This window comes from Lissotriton vulgaris, chromosome 5 (genome assembly GCF_964263255.1).
Source record: "Lissotriton vulgaris chromosome 5, aLisVul1.2, whole genome shotgun sequence".
Taxonomy (NCBI): Eukaryota; Metazoa; Chordata; class Amphibia; order Caudata; family Salamandridae; genus Lissotriton; species Lissotriton vulgaris.
The window spans coordinates 1,308,298,907-1,308,323,768 of record NC_141693.1 but is presented as its reverse complement, the minus strand read 5'-3'; the positions used below and the strand labels follow the sequence as shown (position 1 = coordinate 1,308,323,768).

At 48.9% G+C, this 24,862-nt stretch overlaps 1 protein-coding gene across 2 annotated transcripts in view; it reads right to left on the bottom strand.

Annotated features, from left to right (window-relative positions):
• Positions 1-10,357: 10,357 nt before the first annotated feature.
• Positions 10,358-24,862, bottom strand: part of HMGA1 (high mobility group AT-hook 1) — a 113,538-nt gene continuing 99,033 nt past the window's right edge. For both annotated transcript variants that reach the window (XM_086923195.1, XM_086923196.1), the window contains exon 5: positions 10,358-12,997. In XM_086923195.1, the coding sequence (XP_086779321.1) occupies positions 12,932-12,997 (66 nt within the window). In that variant the 3' untranslated portion in view covers positions 10,358-12,931. The remainder of the gene's footprint in view (positions 12,998-24,862) is intronic.

Here is a 24,862-nt window from a genome sequence, read left to right as displayed (position 1 = left end):
CTCGCTGATAATGCCTTCAAGAATATGAATAAATGCATTTACATTATGATGCAGTGAAGTTCCACTTTCACTCTAAACAAGCATTGGCATAGCCAATAGGTCTCGCCTTTGGGACCTATAAGTGTTTAGTTATCCAGCACAATATCCTTCGTGCAACAACATCAACTGTTGAATGGCTTAACACTTATAAGGTCCCAAAGGTGAGACCTATTGGCGATAACAATGCTTGTTTGGGGTAGCTATGCACTATAAGACTCAAATATTAATTGGGAGAAACCTTATAGAGTTGTTCCCTAGCTTGCAAGAAATATCACTAATAAAGTATAGGAAGTTGAGCAATGGGCGACCAGATGGTTTGAGCTGAAGTAATACCGTCTTCTGTTCTTCACCTATTTGTAGCTGCCCCCTCCTAATTCTTTCCAACCACAGTGTTAAATGTGTTAAACTACAGTAGTATTGATGTACTAATAAGGATACCCTCTGCAACTTTAAAGTGAAAGGTGCAGTCAGTCCATGGTTAGGCCACATGATCTCAGTTGCTGTCAAGGATGACCATTTAGCGACTTCCTCCTTATAGGGTGGTGCTGGCCAGACCTTTTCAGATGGGACCAAACTGCACTAGTTCTTTACCATCAGGTCTCAATGTCAAAATAATTGCAGCTTCTGGCAATTTACCCTCTACGAAAATGTCTTATACGAACAAGAAGGGGTAGTCATCTTACATTTATACGTATGCTAGGTGGTGTTTGTACATAACAAATGCGGCTGGATAGTGGGGATAAAATCTCATAGTGAAGAACTTGCGGCGATGGTAATCATCAGCAGAATAGTTATTCAAAAGTTGTACTGGCTGGCTTAATATGTTGACCCCACCGGAAGCCCAGTACACTGGAAGAACAGCCACTTTGTGCTACAAATTAAGAAAGCATTATAATGCAAGGCCTATCACCTGAAGGTGCCTTCAAGTCTATTGCTCAATGCATACATTTGATGATCAGGTCCAAGTCTTAAAGCACATACAGGGCCTCTTTGGAAACCATGTACAACTATCGATTTAGGTTCACCCCCTCTGTGTTCTCTATCAGGCCGGCTGGCTGTATATTATGGATACACAATTTGTTTTAAACTTGTCAACTTTGACAGTGTCATGACTTCCTCAGGTTCAAGAACCATGGGTGTGATGTCATCCTTGAATACTATAGTCCTATTGGGCAGCTTTGCTTTTGATTTCTTTAATCTCCTTGTCTCCTGTGCAATTTTCTTACAATCCTTCACGCTATTGGCGATAATAAACAGTACTGGCAACTTGAACTCCAGCTTTGAACAAGAGCGGCCACCATCTGTGATGGCCATGTGCGATGACACTCTGAAGTACACTTAAGAGGAAGCTGTGGCGCTGATGTTCCTTGCCTGGTAGTCCGAAGTTTCGCTGGCATAATTACTTGGGAGGAAAGCGCCAGGATGTTAGTCAGAAAGACACACAATGGAAGTGCAGTTTAGTAGGCCCAGGCGCACACCCACACAATGTTGTTGAAAGAGAGCAGTCATACAGACAGAGGGGCTACAACTGATACACAAAGAGTGACAGAGTGCCTAGCAGTGAATACATATTTGCTTTCTCTGTTTTTTTAGCCTAATCATCTCACACAGGTCCTGACTCCAAGATGGCCACCACCCAAACAACATCAGGCACTACATCCTCCAGAGCAACCTGCACTCAATAATTCCACGTGTTTGTGGCAGCGGCCTTCCCTTCAGATATACCATGTGCAGAAATGCACAAACCCAAGTGCTTGTAGTTGAAGAGGCACCCAGTGGCAGGACCTGTTGAGAGGCAGCCCCACGCACACCACCACTCACCTCAAGGACCGAATTGTCTTGAGTTGTAGGATTACCAGATTATTGGGACGCCATCCTGCCCTACCTTATTTTCTACACTTTCCGGGTCTGCACTGCCCTTCTTCCTGCGTGAACAGAGGATTCCCGGGCTGAGAGCCTGCTGCTGTGCCTGACTTGTGTGCTTTTCCTCGCCGGACCCGCTGCGCGGGTCCCGCTTCGCTGGGAAGAGTGCTGGATTCAACTGGTGTCTGCTTTGGGTGCTGGTGAGGAGCAAAGGCGGAGAGCTGCAGGGCTGCGAGCAAGCAGGGACTCCAACTACCAGGAGTCCCTGCACGGCCAATAGTCTACACCTGGCCCGCTCTCCCTGCAAGCCCCGCCCCCCAGCGAACGGACCTTCAAAATCTTACCTGTTTCCTGCTTCTGTGGGACGCTTTCCGGGTCTGCACTGCCCTTCTTCCTGCGTGAACAGAGGATTCCCGGGCTGAGAGCCTGCTGCTGTGCCTGACTTGTGTGCTTTTCCTCGCCGGACCCGCTGCGCGGGTCCCGCTTCGCTGGGAAGAGTGCTGGATTCAACTGGTGTCTGCTTTGGGTGCTGGTGAGGAGCAAAGGCGGAGAGCTGCAGGGCTGCGAGCAAGCAGGGACTCCAACTACCAGGAGTCCCTGCACGGCCAATAGTCTACACCTGGCCCGCTCTCCCTGCAAGCCCCGCCCCCCAGCGAACGGACCTTCAAAATCTTACCTGTTTCCTGCTTCTGTGGGACGCTTTCCGGGTCTGCACTGCCCTTCTTCCTGCGTGAACAGAGGATTCCCGGGCTGAGAGCCTGCTGCTGTGCCTGACTTGTGTGCTTTTCCTCGCCGGACCCGCTGCGCGGGTCCCGCTTCGCTGGGAAGAGTGCTGGATTCAACTGGTGTCTGCTTTGGGTGCTGGTGAGGAGCAAAGGCGGAGAGCTGCAGGGCTGCGAGCAAGCAGGGACTCCAACTACCAGGAGTCCCTGCACGGCCAATAGTCTACACCTGGCCCGCTCTCCCTGCAAGCCCCGCCCCCCAGCGAACGGACCTTCAAAATCTTACCTGTTTTCTGCTTCTGTGGGACGCTTTCCGGGTCTGCACTGCCCTTCTTCCTGCGTGAACAGAGGATTCCCGGGCTGAGATCCTGCTGCTGTGCCTGACTTGTGTGCTTTTCCTCGCCGGACCCGCTGCGCGGGTCCCGCTTCGCTGGGAAGAGTGCTGGATTCAACTGGTGTCTGCTTTGGGTGCTGGTGAGGAGCAAAGGCGGAGAGCTGCAGGGCTGCGAGCAAGCAGGGACTCCAACTACCAGGAGTCCCTGCACGGCCAATAGTCTACACCTGGCCCGCTCTCCCTGCAAGCCCCGCCCCCCAGCGAACGGACCTTCAAAATCTTACCTGTTTTCTGCTTCTGTGGGACGCTTTCCGGGTCTGCACTGCCCTTCTTCCTGCGTGAACAGAGGATTCCCGGGCTGAGAGCCTGCTGCTGTGCCTGACTTGTGTGCTTTTCCTCGCCGGACCCGCTGCGCGGGTCCCGCTTCGCTGGGAAGAGTGCTGGATTCAACTGGTGTCTGCTTTGGGTGCTGGTGAGGAGCAAAGGCGGAGAGCTGCAGGGCTGCGAGCAAGCAGGGACTCCAACTACCAGGAGTCCCTGCACGGCCAATAGTCTACACCTGGCCCGCTCTCCCTGCAAGCCCCGCCCCCCAGCGAACGGACCTTCAAAATCTTACCTGTTTTCTGCTTCTGTGGGACGCTTTCCGGGTCTGCACTGCCCTTCTTCCTGCGTGAACAGAGGATTCCCGGGCTGAGAGCCTGCTGCTGTGCCTGACTTGTGTGCTTTTCCTCGCCGGACCCGCTGCGCGGGTCCCGCTTCGCTGGGAAGAGTGCTGGATTCAACTGGTGTCTGCTTTGGGTGCTGGTGAGGAGCAAAGGCGGAGAGCTGCAGGGCTGCGAGCAAGCAGGGACTCCAACTACCAGGAGTCCCTGCACGGCCAATAGTCTACACCTGGCCCGCTCTCCCTGCAAGCCCCGCCCCCCAGCGAACGGACCTTCAAAATCTTACCTGTTTTCTGCTTCTGTGGGACGCTTTCCGGGTCTGCACTGCCCTTCTTCCTGCGTGAACAGAGGATTCCCGGGCTGAGAGCCTGCTGCTGTGCCTGACTTGTGTGCTTTTCCTCGCCGGACCCGCTGCGCGGGTCCCGCTTCGCTGGGAAGAGTGCTGGATTCAACTGGTGTCTGCTTTGGGTGCTGGTGAGGAGCAAAGGCGGAGAGCTGCAGGGCTGCGAGCAAGCAGGGACTCCAACTACCAGGAGTCCCTGCACGGCCAATAGTCTACACCTGGCCCGCTCTCCCTGCAAGCCCCGCCCCCCAGCGAACGGACCTTCAAAATCTTACCTGTTTTCTGCTTCTGTGGGACGCTTTCCGGGTCTGCACTGCCCTTCTTCCTGCGTGAACAGAGGATTCCCGGGCTGAGAGCCTGCTGCTGTGCCTGACTTGTGTGCTTTTCCTCGCCGGACCCGCTGCGCGGGTCCCGCTTCGCTGGGAAGAGTGCTGGATTCAACTGGTGTCTGCTTTGGGTGCTGGTGAGGAGCAAAGGCGGAGAGCTGCAGGGCTGCGAGCAAGCAGGGACTCCAACTACCAGGAGTCCCTGCACGGCCAATAGTCTACACCTGGCCCGCTCTCCCTGCAAGCCCCGCCCCCCAGCGAGTCACCACCCTTATAACTCCAACACCGGCCACCGCTGCGCGGGAGCGCGCGGGAGGGCGCCGGGAGAAGCCCGGGACAAGGGCGGGACCGTCTTAGGCCGTCAGTGGCCGAAGGAGGCCGGGCTGGGCCCCCTCTCTTGATTTCTTTTCGTGCCACAACCAAGGTAATGCCCTCGCCCATACACCGGGATACCCCCTCAAGGGAGGGAGCCTCTAGCTCCGGGACTCTGGATAACTATTTCAAGTCCAACAAAGGTGAGGTGGACACGGACGGTTCACTTGAGAAACGCAGGGCGGAGCGGAGGCGCTCCATTGAATCTATGAAAAACAGGCCCTTGATTGACATTAGCCCATGCCCTACTACCCAAGAGGGAGGAGCGCTACCCAGCAGTCCAAACATTTTGTCTCTAGAGGATTTTCCTCTCTTGTTAAGGGAAATCCCCCCCACTTCAGGGATAGCACCTGTGCAAAACGTAGAGCCAGTCCCCCTAGAGATTTCTCAATCACCTGTCATCCTGGTAACTCAAACTCCATCTATCCAAGTGGCCAATAAGAGCAAGCCCAAAATAAAGGTAGCGGTGGAGCTACATAGGCCCCCACCCAGCAAACGTGCTCGGAAAACAACGGGAGGGCGGGGGAAACCCAAAATATCCCATTTGGATTTTGGCAAGAAACGGCCAAATATTGCTCAACCGGGGAAGCACACGGAGATGGTGCCTCCTTCCAAGCTCTCAAATACCGGTACCAATGCCACCACCAAAGATCAAGAGGGCACTACGCCAAATCCAATTAATCCACTCTCTGCCAAGGGGAACATTGAATTCCTACTCCGCTCCCTTTTACAGCCAATCACCGACAGTTTAAAAAAAGTCGAGATTAGGCTCACCTTACTAGAAACCTCTCTCACCACCCTGAGCACTCTAGTAAGTAAGCAGATCAAGCCAGTGGAAATCCCTCCCCTGACTGCGGAACCTTCCAAAGAAGACTTGGCAAATATTGCCAGCAGAGCCCCCCCTAGAAGCATGCCATCTGCCCCCCGGCTCCAACCCCTTATGGCCATTCAAACCCAGGCACGGCACAACAATCAAAGCACCAGACCCACCCATCTAGTGGACTCAACCCCACACAGCTCACAAATAGAGCCCTCTGGAACGCATCAAGGCCAGGTCAATGTTCCCTCACCCACGCCCGTTTGTCCAACTCCTAGACCACGGAGGCCAGATCTTCCACCAGAGGCCAATAGATTAATGGTGGTTTTAGCGGGTGCCCCTCACCTAAGATCAGGGGAAAATGAGGATTACCAGTCTCTCAAGAAAAAGGTAATCAAATGGCTTAATTGGAACCGACCCCTGCCTCCCCAATATAATAACGAAATCATCATGGTAAGAAGGGTTCCATGGTTAGGGAAGACTAGGAAAACTATAGTGGGGGACTGTATTATGGTAACCTTCAAGGATCCAGGCACGGTCCGACACATTTGCAGAGGAAGGAACCGTTCCCTAGATTCCACCATACAGACCCTCCCAGTTTCTTTCTTCTTCCCCCCGATTCCTAAACGCCAGGCCCCAATGTATGATGACTGGACAAGGGTGGAACATAGACCCAATCACAATGGCCCTGTACAACGCCCTTATTTTCAGCCAGCAGATACACCTTTCTGTGATTTCAATCGCTTCAACTGCCTGGACGGCTTGGATGGGGTCGACTGACTTTCTGCTTGTAAGACAGCGGCAGGGGTTTCGATCCCCCTTGGGTCGCTCGAGCATTCTATTTCTTCCCCCGGCCCAAGCTCTGGCCCACTGAACGATCCATCTGCCATAGATCACGGCAGAATTGAATTCTCTCACCTAGTCACTGATGGAGAAGTTCTTGCTGAGGGGATAACTTTGGCTCCCCTCCATGCGGGCGAGGGGGACAGGGGTTCAATGGTGCCGCATGTAACCTATGTTGCCCCCGCTTCAGGCCTTGCAACACAGGAGGAGCCAGGCCCGACTTCTTCCAATCTTTGCACTTTGACATCACCCACTCCTGAACATCTGAGGATAATCTCCTGGAACATTGCGGGACTAGCAAACAAACTGGAAGAGCCGACCTGGGAAAACTATATAGAAACTGGCGACATATGCATGTTTCAGGAAACTTGGGCTAGAGAGGACTTCGGACACCAAGGCTACACATCATTCTTTATTCCAGCCAGGTGGGAAGGCAAAGGCCGCCCCTCAGGGGGCCTCGTGATATGGGTTGCTGCTCATCTGGGCTGTGTGGCATCACGGCTCCCATGCAACTCCGATGACATCCTGGTGGTCTCATTGACATGGCCAAACAAAGCAAACCTCTTGCTGGTTAACATCTATTCACGGCCGATGGGAAAGGCAAAAGAATCACCGACTTTTAATGAACTCTCGAATTTTTTATCTGAACTGTCGACTGATTCATACTATGTGGTGGGTGGGGACTTTAATTCTCACTATGAGCCACTCCCCGGCCTCCAAGAAGGGTTCTTATCGGATGAAGAAGCTAGGTGGGCAGTACCAGGGGTTGATGTTCCATCCCCGAAGGCCTGGACCCCATTGGCGCTGCAAATCACTGCCCTTACCCTAAGGTACGGACTTAGAGCGTGTAATGGGAGAGTTAACTCGGACACACCAGGCAAAAATACCTACAACCGCCGGGGAAGAGAGTCACACTTGGACTATGTTCTGGTCCAACTAGCAAGGTGGTCTACTATACAAGATTTTAGGGTAATAGACAGGCTGGACAGCGATCATAATTCCCTTGAGTTAGACCTTGTTCATCCAGCACCCCAGGGCTTAGCGACCCAGGAAGTAGGGAACCACCCCACGCTTCTCATAGATAGCAGCAGGAGAAGACTCAGGTGGGAGCAAATGGTCACAAAAAAGGACAAACTGCCAAGGCTCTATGCAGAGATTACCCCTATCCTGGTAATTGTGGGGGACCTTGATAGCGTAGCGAGTGAAACAGACATAAGGAGTAAACTGTCTGATGCCCACAATGAGCTTATAAAAATCGCGGCACCCCACTTCACATGTAAAGTCCGGAAGACAAGAGAGAGGTGCCATGGCAGAACTCAATGGTACAATGTGGCCTGTAGACGGGCCAAAACAGAACTCCTTGGAGTAATAAAGGAGGGCAAAGGAGGGGAACGCCTTAAGCAATGCAGGCATGCCTACAAGAAACTTCTCGCCCAGGCTAAAATAGAATGGGAGGAAAGCCAGTGGGAAGAACTCACCAAGGCCCTAGCAGTGCAAGACCAACGCCTGTTTTGGAGAATGGTGAACGGGGGATCAGGGAGTTTACATACGGCTGTGGAGCCTAACATAGCTCCTGGAGTGTGGCAGGCCCACTTCCAGTCCTTGTATAGCGCTGAGTCCGGAGAACTCCCTGCGGTGATCGAACCAGAGAGGCAGGGCTCTCAGGCGGATCAAATAACACTGAGTGAGGTCACTGCTGCCATTTCAGGCCTGGCTTCGGGGAAGGCCCCTGGGCTGGACGGGCTACCGGGAGACCTGTACAAGCAGGAGCCCACCGTCTGGGCGCCCTACCTCGCTGCTCTCTTTAATGGCATTCTCGGTGGGATGGAAATCCCTAGTACTTGGCTGGGGGCTGAGGTGGTCCCGATTTACAAAAAGGGATCCCCCCTCCTCCCAGCCAACTACAGACCAATTAGCCTGATCGACGTAGCGCAGAAGTTGTTCGGCAGGGTCCTCCTGAATAGGCTTCAGGAATGGATCGAGGAGGCAGGTGCCCTCAGTCCATATCAGGCAGGCTTTAGGAAAGGGGTATCGACTGTGGACCAGGTTTTCAGATTGAACCTGGTCTACTGGAAGACAGTGAGGTTCGAGGGTGGCAGTCTCTACACGATTTTCGTGGACCTACGAGCCGCCTTCGACCTCGTGCCCAGGGGAAAACTATGGGTCATTCTAGCAGGGATGGGCGTACCACCAGACATCTTATTGACCTTACAGAGGCTGCATCACAACAATTATGCGCAGGTAAGGTGTGGGAGGTCGGGGGAGTTGACTGAGAGATTCCCCGTGGGCAGGGGGGTAAGACAGGGTTGTGTGCTGGCGCCGACCCTGTTTTGCCTCTTTGTCAACGGGGTAGTCGCTCATCTGAACGCCACTGACTACACAGATGCCCCCAAACTAAATGGCAACAGTGTGCCCGCAATAATGTTTGCGGACGACACGCTGTTGGTATCCAAAACTCCCATGGGCATCCAAAGGATACTTGATGCCTTTGTGGCCTTCTGTCAGGACAGAGGATTGGAAATCAATGCCATGAAAACCAAATACATGGTATTGAATCCAAGCCCCAAACAGCGCCCGAATCCACTGCTGGGAGCAGCACGGCTGGAAAGAGTAGCCACGTTTGAATATCTCGGCGTGACACTCAACGAAAATATGACCTGGGGGACCCATCAAACCAGGGCCAACCTTAAATTAGTACAAATCACCGGGGGTATCTCCCGGATGATGACTGGCTCGACTTATCGCCCATTGGGGGCCCTAATTCAGATATATAAAGCACAAGCCAGGGGGGCGATCTTGTACGGGGCTGAATTGTGGGGCCATACTCCATGTCAGAATCTGTCAGTCACGGAAAACAGATTCGTAAGGCAAATTACCGCACTTCCTCCCAGCACCCCACTTCTCCCTTTGAGGCTTGATTTAGGGCTACGGCCTCTCGCCGACGAGATAAGTCTAAGACCCATAGCCTTCTGGCGCAGGCTTTGGAGCAGTGACGATCTCGCCGACTATAGGGCGGAACTGGCCGAAATATTAAAACACCCCAAGGCGCTTAGTATCCCCTGGGTCCAAAATATCCAGTCAGTGTGCACAGATCTGGGGCTCCCCGAATTGTGGAATAAACCAGCAGATACAGCACCCAGAATCTCTAAGAGATTTCTGGCGAATCTGTATCATGAACACAAAAGGGAAAGGGCTTTAGCTACCCAGACAGAGGGGTCCCTTTCCTCTAAATTCCTGCAAAACAAGGACCTTTACGCATTTGAAAAGGCTTTTGATCCTATATACCCCGTTCTCACTAGAAAGTTATTTCTCCAGTGGAGATACGGTACACTGCCTTTGCGCTCCTTTTCTAGTACCTGGTCGCAAGTCCCTTCCACCAAGTACTGTCCCCTTTGTGTTGACAAAGAGGAAAATGACTTGCATGTGATTTTTTTCTGCCCAGCATATATGGCAGCCAGAAAGTACTGGCTGCTGCCTTTGATCAAGAACTTGGGTGGCAGGGATACATGCCTATGTATAGGATTCTAAAATGTGATGTTTCCGGCCCAATTGTTTTTGCGCTTGCCAAATTTTTTACAAATGTGTGGTATACACGTAATCGTCTTTTAAAAGATGCGGGGTAGACTGTTGAATTCCTTTATTTTTAACAGTGTTAATAATGTTTGATGTGGATTTTAAATCATGTACTGATGTTTTATCAAATCTGATACAATTATGTGATTTTTAAATTTATGTGTATCTTTTATGACCAAAGGGTCGAAATAAAGATTGAAAATGAAATATTTTCTACAAATGGTTGTAATACCATTATTTTTATCAATTTGTTTACTTGTTGTAAACTGGGACCACAATCGCGAAAATGCACCCAATCTTAAAAGAATTGCTGGACTGCAGCATTGCATTGCAGTTGGCATGGATTCACAAGGTAAACCACACACCGCAGGTCTCCTGCTAACAAATGCCATTTTTCGTGTATCTTTGGGCATCCAGAAACTACAGCTGCTCCAACTCCACTGAATAAAAACACCACAACAAATTTAGCTTCAACGTAACAAGTTTAATATTGATATTTGTGGATCTGAACATGAAACATAATGTAACCAGAGGTAGTTGTGAATGAAACCAAAAACAAAACGAAAATGAAAACCAGTAAAACCAGAAGTCTGACTGCACATAACAATGATGACGGCGAAATAATTTTAACACATGTTCTGTAAAACCCCTCATCTGAGGCAGTGCCTGCTATGGGGACCCATAGAGCGATGGATCTGAGCACAGGAAGAGTGGGTCCTCATTTAGCATGGGTAGGTATAAGTGGGGGCGGTGCTGAAGAATCAGAAAGTAGCGCTGAATAGAAGAATTCCCATTAGGTCAGATACAAAAGGCTCTAAGGAAAGCTGTTGACCATGTGAACATAGATGCCAACTGACCACGTCATGTGTGAAAGCTTCAGTCAATGTTAGCTTTTTGTGCAACAACAGTTTGCACACTGGCATTTGTAGCTCTCCTTTTCCCATTAGCAGCCCAGGCCTACAAGTACCCGCATGTAAGCTCATATGTGAAAAAAGCCAGGAGCAGCTGATGGTGCTATTATCAAGTGCCACTGGTGAGGCAGCTATTGGTGCAAAGTATAGGAATGGTACGAAAGATTGTGAATCAGCGAGGTCAGTGCTCCTCTACAATAACGAGGCACAGTTCAGGAATCCCCACATAGAGGGGGCGAAGGGGAAGAGGATGGGTTTCTAAGAAGATGAGTAAGAGTTATCCATCACCGCAGGAGGTTTTGAAGGCTGATGAGGGGGTTCCAAGCACCTGAGGGAGCACTGAGATTGCATGGAAGGCCCTCTCCAATGCATGGAGTGTGCAGGTAAATGGATGTTTGATTCATTGAAGTAAGAAGTGCTAGGAGGGCAGTGTCTGTCTCTTCAGCAGAAGACCAGGGATTTGGTCCACAACACGGAGGCTATAAATACTGATTGGTAAGAGGTTTCCTCCTGGTAGAGTTGAACAGTCCAATTTGTTATGGCCTTGTCTTGTTCAATTAAAGAGGAAGATATAAGGGAAACACCACATTTGTGTTTAATTAGAGGAAAACCAAGAAATAGAACAAAACCTGGCCTGAATAGTAATTTATTTAGCAGGTGAGTGGTAGAGGGCATTGAAGCACTTGTGCATACATTAAATACGTATGATAAAACGTGAAATTGTAGACCCATGAATATAATTTTTTTTTACTATTGATGATTAGGCACACATCTCCTTTTCAGTACTGCAATTGGCACACCTTTATTCTTAAGGAATTCAATACTGAATCAAATCAGAGCCATGCAATAAGCAATAGTCAATATGTGATTCGTGGAACACCTCCAACTTGTCAAGGCAAGTAAATCAATAGAAAGTATTCTAAGCTATTGATTGTAAATAGTGTTGCTTGAAGACAATCTATTCTTGATAAGGAATAGGTGGACAAACAGCTAAGACTTGCAACAAATCTAATTTATAACACAGTCAATTTTGAGATGCTTCATCTGGGATAAATATAATGTTTAGAGTTAACCAAAAACAAAGACAGCCTGATAAGGCATTGATTCTGCGCAGTATAGTGCTTAAGTTATTGATTACTGAAGTGTTGAACTTACCAAGAATAAAGATGCGACAATTGTAGTCTCCAAAAGGGGACGTATTTCAAAATCATCAAGAATTTTTGTTTGGAAATTCCTTTCTCTACAATGTCGTGTTTTATCATATATGTTTAAGATATGCACAGTCCTTTGAAGTCTCCCACCAATCATCTCCTTTATAAGTAGTATTTTCTTGAAAAACCCAACCTTTTTTTTTCCTGTAGACATTTTTTGATCCCACGCATTTGTTATTAGAGCATGAGGATGGACAAGTCTACTTAAACTGGCTGTAGGGGGAGGTAAGGAGGAAGGCTCGCCCCTTCTGAAACACTCTTTACAATGTTTGATCCAGCAGCTTGCGGCTATTTCAGTAACAGTTAGCAGTGAATTACCTGTGTCTTACATTTGATGACACGTCAGGAAAATGTGAGAAAGGAAGCAAAGGATCAAGCTTTTTAAAACCAATGTTCCTACCTCCAGAATTAGAAAAGACCTAAAAGCAAGAGAGAAGTCCTTGCCACCAACCTATCTTAAAATATTCTAACAGCAGTGAGATCTTTAGCACCAAGCCAGCTTCCAACTGCCCCCCAAAAAAGAAGCCTTCTCAATGGCTTACCAGAAGCAAATGAAAAAAGCCCTATGTTATTTTCTTTAGGTTAAAATGTAACCTTGTCCGATATAAAAAAAAAAAGTGTTTTGTGTTTTCTCTGCCCTTTTCCAATAAAAATATTTTTTCCATCAGAGCATGCACGCCTCCAGGGTCAGCCACAGTACCGAGGGTTTTGTTGTCCAAGCATGTTCCTCTCTAATGCTGTTGTAGGATTAGAGCACGTTAGGGGTGTGGGGGAGGCATGGGTATAGGGTTAGAACCAAGATGGGGGAAGACCGTGAAATGGATGATGGGCATATGGGGGAAGAGGCTTTGTTCTGTCCAGAGGTTGATCAGCAGTTGCATGTTGGATAATGAGGTAGCATCCGGCCAGCGAGCTTCACTGCTCCTCCTCCTCTTCCTCTGAGGACTCCTGCGATAAAGGCTCATCCTTCTCTTCCTTCTCCTGTGGGGTAAGGAATGTAAACAAAATTTAGAGGCTTGTGTTGAACAAACTGCTAGTTTTACCAAATCAACATTCTCTTGACTTTTAATCTTGAAGTAAAACAAACCCCTGACATTATGGGTTGTCAGCTTGCTTTATGCAACATTAAAATATAAAAAGAGAACCAATAAACCAAACATATACAAGCATTCTGCTAGATGAAACCTTTGGGGTAGGAACACACTCTCGACCTTGTGCCAGGTGCATCCCCAGAGCTACTTCCGAACGCAGGTCTAAAACAAGTTCAGGGCGGTGTTTCAGCATATGCCTACAATATTGCACTGGAAAGTGAGGAGTCATGAGGAGATCTCTGAAGTGTCAAATCCACCCGCTAACTTTCCTCCACAACATCATCCATGTGATGGAGCAAATTCAGCCTAGGCTTTGCTATTCCTCCAGAAATGTGAGTGTTTCCACTTGTCATCAAACTCTTAATCGTGTCTATGTCTTTTGGAAATTAGTTCTACTCCAGCCCTGCACTCAATAATTTTGGGTTGATGTGTGGTCTCTAATGAAATGTTCTGTCTAGACATGAGTGCACCCTCTGAGGATATGGTATGTTAGATAGCAAGCCTGTGCAGTATGAAGAGAAGTTATGAACCTTACAGAGTTTTAAAGGCTCGAACAGTCATCTTGAATCTTACCCAGACGCTCCCAAGTAACCAGTGAGATCGCATAAATTGGAGATTATGCTCTTGCAAAGAGAGCAAGGCTAATTCCAGCATAGGGTCTGCTGCATTCCAGTGATGGCTGCCACAGAACTCTCATGTGGGGAAGAGGGGAAGTTAGGGAGATCTCATTTTTTTTTAAAGTACTTGTCCTGGCACTGATGCGCCTGCTCCTCTTCTCTCCTGATGGTGTCCCAGCACTCCCTGAGACACCCGCACTGGCTACCCACCAAATCTAGACGCTGCTCTCAGAGCATGAGAGCAGCGCCAGGATTGGTCTGAGCAGCCTTGTTTGCCACTCATACAGTGCCTTAGTGCCTGCGGTGTTTCTCCAACCCGAATGAGAAACATAAGTGTGCATGTCTGTTTGGCAGGCCTAAGATGGCAGACTGGCTCAGTGGGTCGACGCTCCTCAGCCATTACGGAGGAGCCGCCTGTCATAGTATGAAGTCCACAGGAAATAGGTAATGGTTCCAGAAAGTATCTTTATTCAAGAAGTAATTACAGAGGTGAAGAAGTTGGTAGTCAAGGTGGTAGGTAGGTCAGTAAGTAAGTTGGTAAGAAGGCCCCACCAAGAGCAGCTTCCTTCTGGTCATCCAGGAGTCAACTGACAAACCGTAGTCACCCCACATTCTGTGACATCATCAACATTCTAAATGTCCCCAGACTGAATAAAGAGGGAAGACAGGATGGAAAGGAGGAAGACAAGCAAAGACCATACAACACCGCCCCTGCTACGTTCTGCACCAGATGGAATTTTCTAGTCAGGAACCGGGCTATGTGTGCACCATAAAAGGCAATTCGGCTTTTCCGAGGTATCAGCATAATGCTCTCGGAAAGCTAATAGCTCTGGCATAGGTGAGACCAGCTGGCTTTGCCAGTGCATGTTTAAAATGACAATCTGGCTGACCCTGACCTCCCATGACCTGCTAGAGATTACTTCCCAGTGACAAAGTCACACTTGCTCGAGTTAGCAGCTCTCAACTACTGGCTGAACATAGCAGCACTGATGCTGCTCAGTGTTCTCTGTCTATCCATGCATCTACAGTCGACCTTGCCTCTCCGATACACAACAAGGTCTTGTTTAACCCCTTCACTGCGGCGGCTATTTCGCCGCAGCGCTAAGGGGGCGGGGCGGCCGCTTGGCGGGTCCATGCTGGTGATGGAATCGCCCTGTAACCAGCCATGGTTGAGCTGTGCTGATGACGGAGCGGTTCCGTCATGGCCCTGACGGAACCGCTCCGTCATCAGCACAGCGCCACCGCGGCTGATGACGGAGCGGCTCCGTCATCAGCACGGAAAAGGTTAATGAGCCTTCCTCAGCCCGAGAGCGCCCACGTGCCTGGCAGCACGCTTCCGCCAGGCTCCACCATTAGCCTGTTCAGAGCTTCTCTCTGGCCAATGAACGTGGACGCTGCACAGCGCGTACGGAAGCGAGTCGTTAATTAGTGGCTAAAATCATACCGCAGCCTAATGTCTCCAGTCTTTTCAGCAACGGAAGAATATAACCGTCACCAAAGGGTGCAAGAGGTGAGAGTTCTACATTCTTCAGTGGAAACCCTGGTATATGGAGGATACCAACGTTCCTTAACACAGACTAGGACAAAAAGCGCTTCTCGCTATATTCATACAAATACATTCAAACAAGTTACTGGTTTTATAAAATTAATTTACGATGATAGTTCTTCAAACAGGCTGGCCCAAGTTGGAATCAAACTGAGATTTCCTGATCCTTGCCCGATTTAACGAGCCTTATTGGTCCGCTGGGATTAACTGTATTATGCAATATATGTGCACAATTTTAGTTGAGTTTTTTGCCCCTTCATAAACGAGTACAGGTTTTCTGCTTGTTATCATGTGTGAAGCGCTCTGATGCCAACGACCCTTGCAAGGGAGCAGCTTCTCAACTCCCGTCGCCTGCCCTTGAGTTCCCTGATCGGTTGACCTTTGCTAACGAAATGTCTTCTTCCACTATCTCAGAACGGCTACCACTGTCTGCAAATAATATTCCCGAAACAGATAATGCTTCTTCGCCACCTGCAAAAGTGCACGTTGGGGAAATTATTACCTGGTGAATGATGCTACAATGTCTCAAAACTCGAACAGACCATCAAATAAAGTAGTATTCTAGAATACTTAATCCTGGTGATTGTTAGTGATGTGGGACTAGGTCGAACTAATTAAAAGAGCGGTTTTTTTCTCAATAGATTGCCACTTCTCTACTGTCAATTACTGACCAGATCCGCTATGTCTGTGGTGCCGCCTCAGACCGGCCACCAGAGGGCGCCATGCTACCTGTTTTTGGCTGTCATGTTTCTACTGCAAGCAGACAAGTCCTCCTCCTCTACCCACAACCGTAAATAAGAAGCTGGAGTCTGGCCAGACCCCAAGTGCACACTCCGGGGATTCGAGTGGGAGAAATCATGGCCGGGAAAACCCAGCCTGACTTGTCAAGACCGGTCCCTGCCAGAAATAAAAAGAAAGTGACATATCCTGGAAAGTAAAGAGGCAGCCGAGAGCTAGACTCGACCATCACATCACTATTGTAGCTCAAAGTCTCTTTCACACGAGCCTCTGGATGTCCTGAACCCTTGGAGGGCAGCGCCATCAGAAGATCTGTAGGGCATAGGCCAAGGCAAACTTTCGCCTCCTTATTCAGAAAGACTTTTATTTAATTGCCAATCTTTTAACTAATTGAAGTCCTATTGATGCCAAAACACAATTGAATTACATGTTAAACTTTCAGAAATAGGCAGACATACAACAGCTGGAAGCACAAGTGGCCTAGCGCCCATGCAAGCGCGTGGCCCCAGTTAAAGGGGGGGAGGGGGGAAGGAAGGGGGCGAAGGTGCTGAGGGGCGGCCAGGCAGCAGCGTGTGGGCTCGCGCTGATAGAAGGAAGTGCTATGGGGGAGGCATTGTTAGACCATTCTGACCAGTAGCAGAGGGTGGGCAAAGGCAGGCTAGGGAGGGTGGTGGGCAGGGAAAAGACTTGAGGGAAGTTTACCAAGAGTTGTGGAGGGAGAATGGAGCGGTGCAGGCGCTTGACATGGGTGTGGATTGAGAGGCAGGCAGGTTGGGGCAGTCAGTGCATGCTGGAACCCCATAGATTAGGACAGCAGCGCCTGGTTAGACAGGGCCCCTTCAGGGGTGAGGGCACAGTGGCATAGTGAGGAGCGGAAGGAGGGTTGGTGTAGTATTCCGACTTGGAATGCCTTGGTAGAATTGTTATGATACACTGGTTGCTTAACGTTCTATATATGGGAGTTGGGCAGTGGGAGTTATGCATTTGACGTTTGTGGTTGTACAAGCTGTCTCCTGGAAATAAACGACTTATGATGTACGATCTTTGTCTACTGGATTACATCAGTTGGCGCATGGGGGAGGGTGGGGAGGTTACCTTCAGCATGAGGGTCCTGGGGTATAGAAGGAGATGGGGGGGCCCTTTAGGGTGGGGACTTTAGTAGCCGCAGCGGAGTCCATCTGGAGTGAGGCCGATGGGGGGACCTGGGATGGGTTTCAGACAATATGTTTGAGCCACAAACAGGCGAGGCTCGGCCCCCACTGAAAGTGTATGGCAGAGCAAGCCAAGGGTGGGTAGGGCCGAGTGCGTTGAGGGGTGAGGCAGGGGCCAGGTATCCTAGCAGGGAGGTGAGTAACAGGGGGAGGGGTTCAGGTGGGGCAGAGCCTGGGTGATGGCTGTCAGTTATGGGAGCGTACCAGCACACCGGGCCTACCTTATCGCTCACAGGTTACCGTGGAACTGTTGGGACCAGACTTAGGTGTGCTTAGTACGGCTCGAAGACCCAAGGTAAAAAGAAGACTCGGCCCCATGCGGCTAGCTGGAGGGCGTCACTGCACTGGACCGCCAGGTCACTGCCCCAGGAAGGTCTGCTATGATTGATCTCGGTGGTGCAACGAGCAGGAGAGTGGAACAAAAACTCAGATGGTGCTACTCTAAAGAAGAGTAGGACTGTGTCAGCTGACAGGCTGTGAGGGCAGTATATGGCCCCACAGTGTAGGTGGGCTCCAAATGACCAGGTGAATGAGTCCACTGCATTGGATTTTGATGAGGAGAGCCTTGAAGAGGGTGAATTAAATGACGTTGATGAGGTGCAAATAGTAGAGGGGGAGGGCAAGCAGGATGAAAAAGAGTGGGGGTGCCTCTAATCACTCTGGCTGTAGTGTTTTGCAGGTGGCAGGACCCTGACACACTCAAGGTGGAAGTGGTGGAACCCAGCGAAGAACTGATGTGGCAAGATGGCGGGCCGACATGAGGGCACTGACTTTGGCGCCAGTAAGACATTGCACAGCACACACGCCCAAGATGGTATTGGTGGGGGTGGAGACAAATGCGCAGTAGGGTGGTGGAGAGGCCCGCCTGAGCAAAGGTTGTTACCTAATGGATACAGGTGTGGGGACACATTACCATGTATAGGACACAGGTACTACAGTCCAGGGTAGTTGCAGCGGGGTAGTTCCAGCCCACACATGTAAGGATAAGGCGGGGCTGCCTGTTAAAGGACATGGCGAAGACGAAGTTGCGGGTGGAGGTTACACAGGAAGTCAAGTCAGAGGGAGGGAGGAGTCAGGCAAGCCTGAGAGCATGGAGCTAAAAATTAAGGAACTCCCGTATATGGGGACTTCCAAACCATTAGGAGCGCATCTTATCGCAGCCACCAAGGAAAAAATATGGAAAGATGAATACGTGGAATTGATGAAATTGCTGCCCAGGGAACTAAGTTCAAAAGATGGGTCTAAAGAGGAGGAGTTTGAATTATCTAAGCAGCCCAAGGTCCCGTTTACTATTGAGAATTTGAAGGCAGCTTTCCTTATTTATGCTAGAGTATACTGCAAAAAATACCAGGAGAAGTCGGTCGCAATGTTCAAATATATGGATGTTATTAGGAAAGCACACATCAATTATGCTGGGTATGCATGGGTCCAATACGACAAGGAGTTTAGGGCCGTATAGCACTTGATGCAGAGACACAATGGGGCAAAATTGACATGAACCTGTGGCAGCATACAGTGGGCCCTGCCAAGTTTGGCAAAACCATTTTCACAGCAAGCGGCTTACCGATTGTATATTGGCCCTTTCAAGGGCACCTCACCCCGAGAGGGGTGGGGGGAGCAGGTAGAGTCCTGGACAACACTTTTGGCACATGTTGGGATCTCAACAAGGGGAGCTGCACAAGGGAATACTGCATATTCTGTCATGAGTGTTCCAAGTGTGCAGACAGACATGCCTTGGTCAACTGTGTTGGGCTGATGGGGCAGGCCTCAACTTGGCAGGGTTAGCAGCAGGGTTACAGTGGGGGCTGCAAGGACAGGCAGGGGGATACAGATCAGGGAAGGAAGGTTAGAGACCTGCGGGGAAGGGCTTGTATGCCCATTAAACTGGACAGCCTGTTTTTTTTGGCTTGCGACATATAATTGACGAGATGAGGCTCGGGTTCTCCTACAGGGGTTTACAGAGGGTTTTAGACTAGGGTACCAGGGACCAAGGGTGAGCCGCTGGGCCGATAATTTGAAGCCGGCCAATGAGCAGAGACAGATCGTGAAGAACAAGAAAGAAAAAGAGATCTAGGAAGGTAGGATGGCAGGCACATTTGACGACTGGCCAATGGAGGATTTGATTGTGTCCCCTATTGGGGTGGTTCTTAAGAAGGAGTCAGGTCAATTCAGTCTTATTGAACATCTGTCTTGGCTGAGGGGGGCTAGTCAGTCAATGATTTTATTCCTGATGATCAATATGAGTCAGGGGAAGGACAGAGGACAAGGAGAAAGGCATAGCTAGAGAGCTGAAGCAGCGGAAGAACAGAGTCAGAGATAAACATAAAGTATAGCAATATGGGAGGTAGGGTGAGATGGAACGTAAAAAGTACGGCGAGGTAAACAAGAAGATATGGAGAGGTAGAAGGAGGAATAAATAGGTAGAGAAAGAGAGGCATTAAGAGCAGATAAATTCTAGTGTGCGGTAAAGGAGGCTAGAGATAGGGAGAAGGACATGTACGGAGAAGGAGGGTGGTGGAGGTAGATGGAAAGATTAGATAGAAGACAGAAAGGCACATATAGACATATAGAAAGTTGAAGTAGAGCGAAAAGTATAGAGAGATGTAACATAGAGAAAGAGTAGTGAGCTAGAGAGAGGAGCAAAATGAGAAGTGGAATACACAGACAGATCAGATAAACAGAGCAGTGAGGTAGAGAAAGGGGTGAGGCATAGAAGGAGCGATTAAGTTTAGAGAGAAAAGAGGTGAAATAGAGAGAGATAGAGGCAAAGTAAAGAAGTGGGGGAGGTTGATTAAGACAGTGAATGAGAAAGGGTATGAGGTATAGTGAGTTAGGACGGAGGTGAAATGTGAAGACAGAGATGAGTTAATAATAGAGACAAGAAGGTGAGAAAAAAAGTTAGTGAGTAAGGAATAGGGTAGTAAGAGAGGTGACGTAGTGGTAACAGACATAAAGTGGGGAAGGGAAATTAGAGACATGAGGTAGTGAACGAATAGTGAGGTAATGTAAGCGGTAATTCAGTGATGTAGGCAGGAAAGATGAGGTGAGGTAGAAAGAAAAATGTGGTAAAGAGAGCATTAAGGTATGCAGACGGCCGAGAGGGGGGTAAGGTACAGAGAGATAGGCAGGTGAAGTAGATGGAAAAGTGATACAGTGACGTGAGGTAGAAACAGCAGTGAGGTGCAGTAGAGAGCTGAGGTAGGGATCACACTCACCCTGATTTCAGTAAGCTGGTTACTGTTTGAAGGCAGAAGTATTCTGAAGCTGAGCCACATTTTTCAGAATGCCCTTCACACAGACCAAACCTATCTGACTGAGAACTTGAGCATCGCAGGAGGTCAACACTTCCTGCAGAGCTCCAACAACCTCCTACTTAAAATACCTCCCTGCAAAAAAAAATAATATTTCTCAAACAAGCCTTCTCAGGATGTGCCCCAGGGCTCTATAACATTCCCTCTTCAAACAGAACCAATCCCTCTCTCAAAGTCTTCAAAGCTGAGGTGAAAACTCTACTCTTTTAACAATTCCTACTCAATGGCCTGCTATCTCCTTCTATTGAATGAATCCATTGGTAAATCCAAATGAAGAAGTAACGGACCATCCTGTATATGAAGTAAAACTAAAAACTGAGTGGATAGAGATAGGTATTTAATCCTATCATATATCCTTCATTCCGACGGAACGCCATTGATCTGATTATTCCTCGAACCAAAAATGGCTCCAACACGGATTGAGACTCACTAACTTCAGGGTCCCACAAAAACAACCAGGATGAAAAACATCAGAAACGACCCAGTCAAATACTGTAACAGACCGCACACCAACCCTCCTACCTGTCTACACTGAATCATATAGATCTTTGTTGTCCCAAAGCTTTGTTGTTTATAGACTTCCTGGACTAAAATGTACTTTATTTATTTATTTAAACAGTTTTATATAGCTTTTTTGAAGCTGAGGTAGGAGGGATTGCAACGTAGACCTTTGGAGAGTGAGTTCCAAATAGTGGGAGCATTTCCGGACAAAGAGCGAGACTGGGTAGCTTTCTTGTTTACCAAGGGTGGTACTAGCACAAGTGTATTTGTGCTCCTCATTTCTCTAGTGCAGCCCGTTTTGTGGTGTTTGTCTGATAGATACAATGGGGTGTGATGATGCAAGGTTTTATGCGTAATGCAAGCATTGTTGTAGGTGGATCTGCCTTAAATGGGGAGCCATTTGAGATCTTTGAGGATGAGGGTGATGTGGTCAAACCGCTTGCAATCCGAAATAAGCCTTGCCACGAGTTTAAGGACAGATTTGATTGGTGCTAAGTGGGTTTTCTGTGTTCCAGAGAGAATGGCATTACCGTAGTCCAATCTAGAAAGTACTGGTGATTGAACAACTAATTTGAAGTCATCAGCAGGAATGAAGGGTTTAACTTTCTTGAGGTGGTGTAGAGTGAAGAGAGCGCCTTTGGCCGCATTTTTTATGTGGGGAGAAAGGCTGAGGTTGTGGTTAATGCTTAATCCGAGGGATTTAACTGAATTAGAAGTGATCAACGAGCAGTTAAGAGCTTTAAGGTCAGAGATCCAGAATTGGATGGGGAGCCGGTTGTTTTTAGGAGTGAAGAGAATGACTTCCGTTTTTTTAGGGTTGAGCTTAAGGTGATTGTGCTGGAACCAGTGTTGAATCTTAGTCAGGGCATCATTGAGGTGCAGAATGTCAGCTTGGGATTTGATCCTGTAGTACAGCTGGGTATCATCAGCATAGAGGTGGTATTTGATTCCTGCTTGCGTGAGAATGAGGGTGAGGGCTTCCATGAAGAGGTTAAATAGGGAGGGAGAGATAATAGAACCCTGGGGCACACCCAGGGAGACAGGAATAGGTTTAGAGAGGCAATTGCTGATTTTAATTTGTTGGGTTCTGTGCTGAAAGAAGGAGGTGAACCATTTCAGTACCTGACCATTGAAGCCAAAACGAAGTTTGAGGGTGTTGAGTAAGGCGGAGTGGTTGACGATATCAAAAGCAGCAGAGAGGTCAAGGAGAATGAGAAGGGAGGCCTCCCCCTTGTCGAGGGAGTGGTGGATGTCATCAACAATGTTGAGCATAGCAGTTTCTGTACTGCAGCCCTTCCTGAAGCCTGACTGTAATGTGTCCAAAAGGCAAAAAGAGTCAATGTGCCTGTCCAGTTGGAGCAAGGCACATTTTTTGAGGGCCTTGGATAGAAGAGGAAGATTAGAGATGGGACGCAGATTGTTAAGGTCGGTGGGGTTGGCAGTAGCATTTTTGAGGGTAGGAGCGATGTGGCCAAGCTGGAGGGAAACAGGGACACACCTTGTGGCCAAGGAGGAGTTGATGATGGTAGTCCAATATGGAGCAATGATATGCTTTAAATCTTGAACAAGGTTAGCAAAGAGAGGGTTCAGGTTTTGAGAGGAGGGTTTAAGCTTTGTGATGATGTTGAGGACTTCACGCTCTGTAATGGGGGTGAAGTTGAGACAAGATGCATTCTTTTTTAGTAGTGGGCTGGTGAGGAAATGTTCGGGAAGGGAGACAGTGGAAGGGAGATGAACAGGGTCAGGCGGGGCAGAGGTGTAAAAGAAGTCTTGGATGGGAGGTCAATGAGGGGTAAAGAGCAGTGTGGTGGGAGGGATAAGGCAAAGGATTGGTCAATCTTGGTGATTTTTTCAGAAAAGAAGTTAGCAATTTCATCACATCTTTCGATAGAGGCCAACAATTGGGGGGGGGGGGGGGGAAGAAACAGTTTGATTTTTGATAATGCTGAATAGTTCCCTGGGTCGATTTTTAGCCTGGTCAAGTTGAGCGTGGAAGAAGGCAGCCTTCTTATTAAGGATGGGCTTTTTGTAGTCAGCCCTTGCAGTTCTGAGGAGGGCAAGATTTGGAGGGGAGGGGTGTTGCCTCCATGTGCGTTCGACCAGCCTAAATAAGCGTCGCTCATTGTTGAGATCAGCATTAAACCAGGATTTGGCGGGATTGTTTTTATGCAGTTTTAATTTAGCTGGGGCAATATGGTCAAGGACCTCAATGATTGATTTGTTGTAGTGTTCGGTAAGGTCATTAGCATTTTGAGAGGGAGGTGTAAGTTGAAGTTCTGCTTTAATTTTAGTCTCCAGTTCGCCAGGAGGAATAAGGTGAAGATTTCTGGTGAATTTCCTATGTTTGCTGTTTTTAGGGGACGGGGGGAGTACAGGGCAGTTAATCGTCAAGAGGATAAGGTGATGGTCCGACCAGTCAATGGGGACAATGCGGGAAAGGGAAGCCATGTCTTTGCTAGTAATGATAGCGTCAAGAGTAGCCCCTTTGGAAAGAGTTGGTGAATGGCAGAGTTGATTCAAGTCAGTAACATCGAGTAGGTCATTGAGGATGTTAACCGAGGGATCAACCCTATTGTTCCAGTGAACATTAAAGTCACAGAGGAAGAGGTTTTTGGAGTTGGAAATCGAGGCTTGGGAAAGCATGTCAGACAATTCCTCCACGAAGGGAAAGGGCCACCAGGGGGATGGTAGATATTATGTAGTCCAATAGGAGGGGAGCCCTGAACTTTAAGTTCAGCTCCAATGTATTTGAAGTTGGCTTGATCGGAATTTGGAATGAGGGAGAGTTGAAGTTCGTCTTTGTAGATTATGGCAGTTTTGTCAAGTCTATCTTTTCTGAGAATGGAATAACCCGGGGGGGACGAGCAGGCCAAGAATAGATGCAGAGTGAGCCAGGTTTCGGTAGAAAAAAGCGATGTCTATGGCTTCACCAAGGATGGTTTCCGAGATTTCTGTTGCATGTCGTGCTGCCGATCAACCGTTGACCAGCATGCAGTTGAGGGGTTTAGGACTGATTTTGGGGGGACTGCAGGTCTGGATTCTAGTGAGTTGCGGAGGGGGTCTGGGCGTGTCTGGGGAGGAAGGGATACGGCTTGTCCCCAGGATTATCGGAATGGCAGAGTGACGTGTAGGCGGGTCGGTAGTCATGGAGAGATGTAGTGGAGGTCTGGGCGACCCAGGGGAGGTGGGGAAATGGCTTCTCCCCAAGATGGTGGAGTGCAGTGTAGAAGGATCAATAGTCCTGGGGATATGGGGGTAGGGGAAATGTATGTCCCCTGGGTCCGGGGAGGAGGGCTGGCTCAGGATTTGGGATGGTATAAGAGGACTGTAACCGGAGGGTCCACCGGTTGGCCTACCGGGAGGGGTAGTCTTCTCTTGTTGAGGGGATGTAGTGTTCGTTGGAAAATGTATGGTTGGTAAGATTATTACCGGGGAGGGAGTTAAAGTCTTTTGTGAGAGATGAAAGTTCCATCGTCAGGATATAGAGGTGGAGTTCTATGTTTAAAGAGCGATTGGGTCAAAAGCGTGGAAGGTAAAGAGGCAAGGAGGTAGATGGGGAGAGGGGTATGTTCCACATTAGAAAGGGAGAGAGGAATAGGGAGAAGACGTGAAGGGAACCCAGGTGGAGGGAAGTTAGGGGTGTTCAAGATGCTAGACTGAGGATGACTTGTAGTGTTAGAGCCATCATACCCAAGTGCCTGGTGAGTGCTATGAGAAGAGAGGGCAAGGGGTGAATGAGGTGGGGTGCCATCTTGTCTAAGGGGTTGGGGGTCATTAAGGTTGTAAGGGTTTGTTGTCCTAGGTGGTGCCGTGAGGGGGTCGGAGTGATGG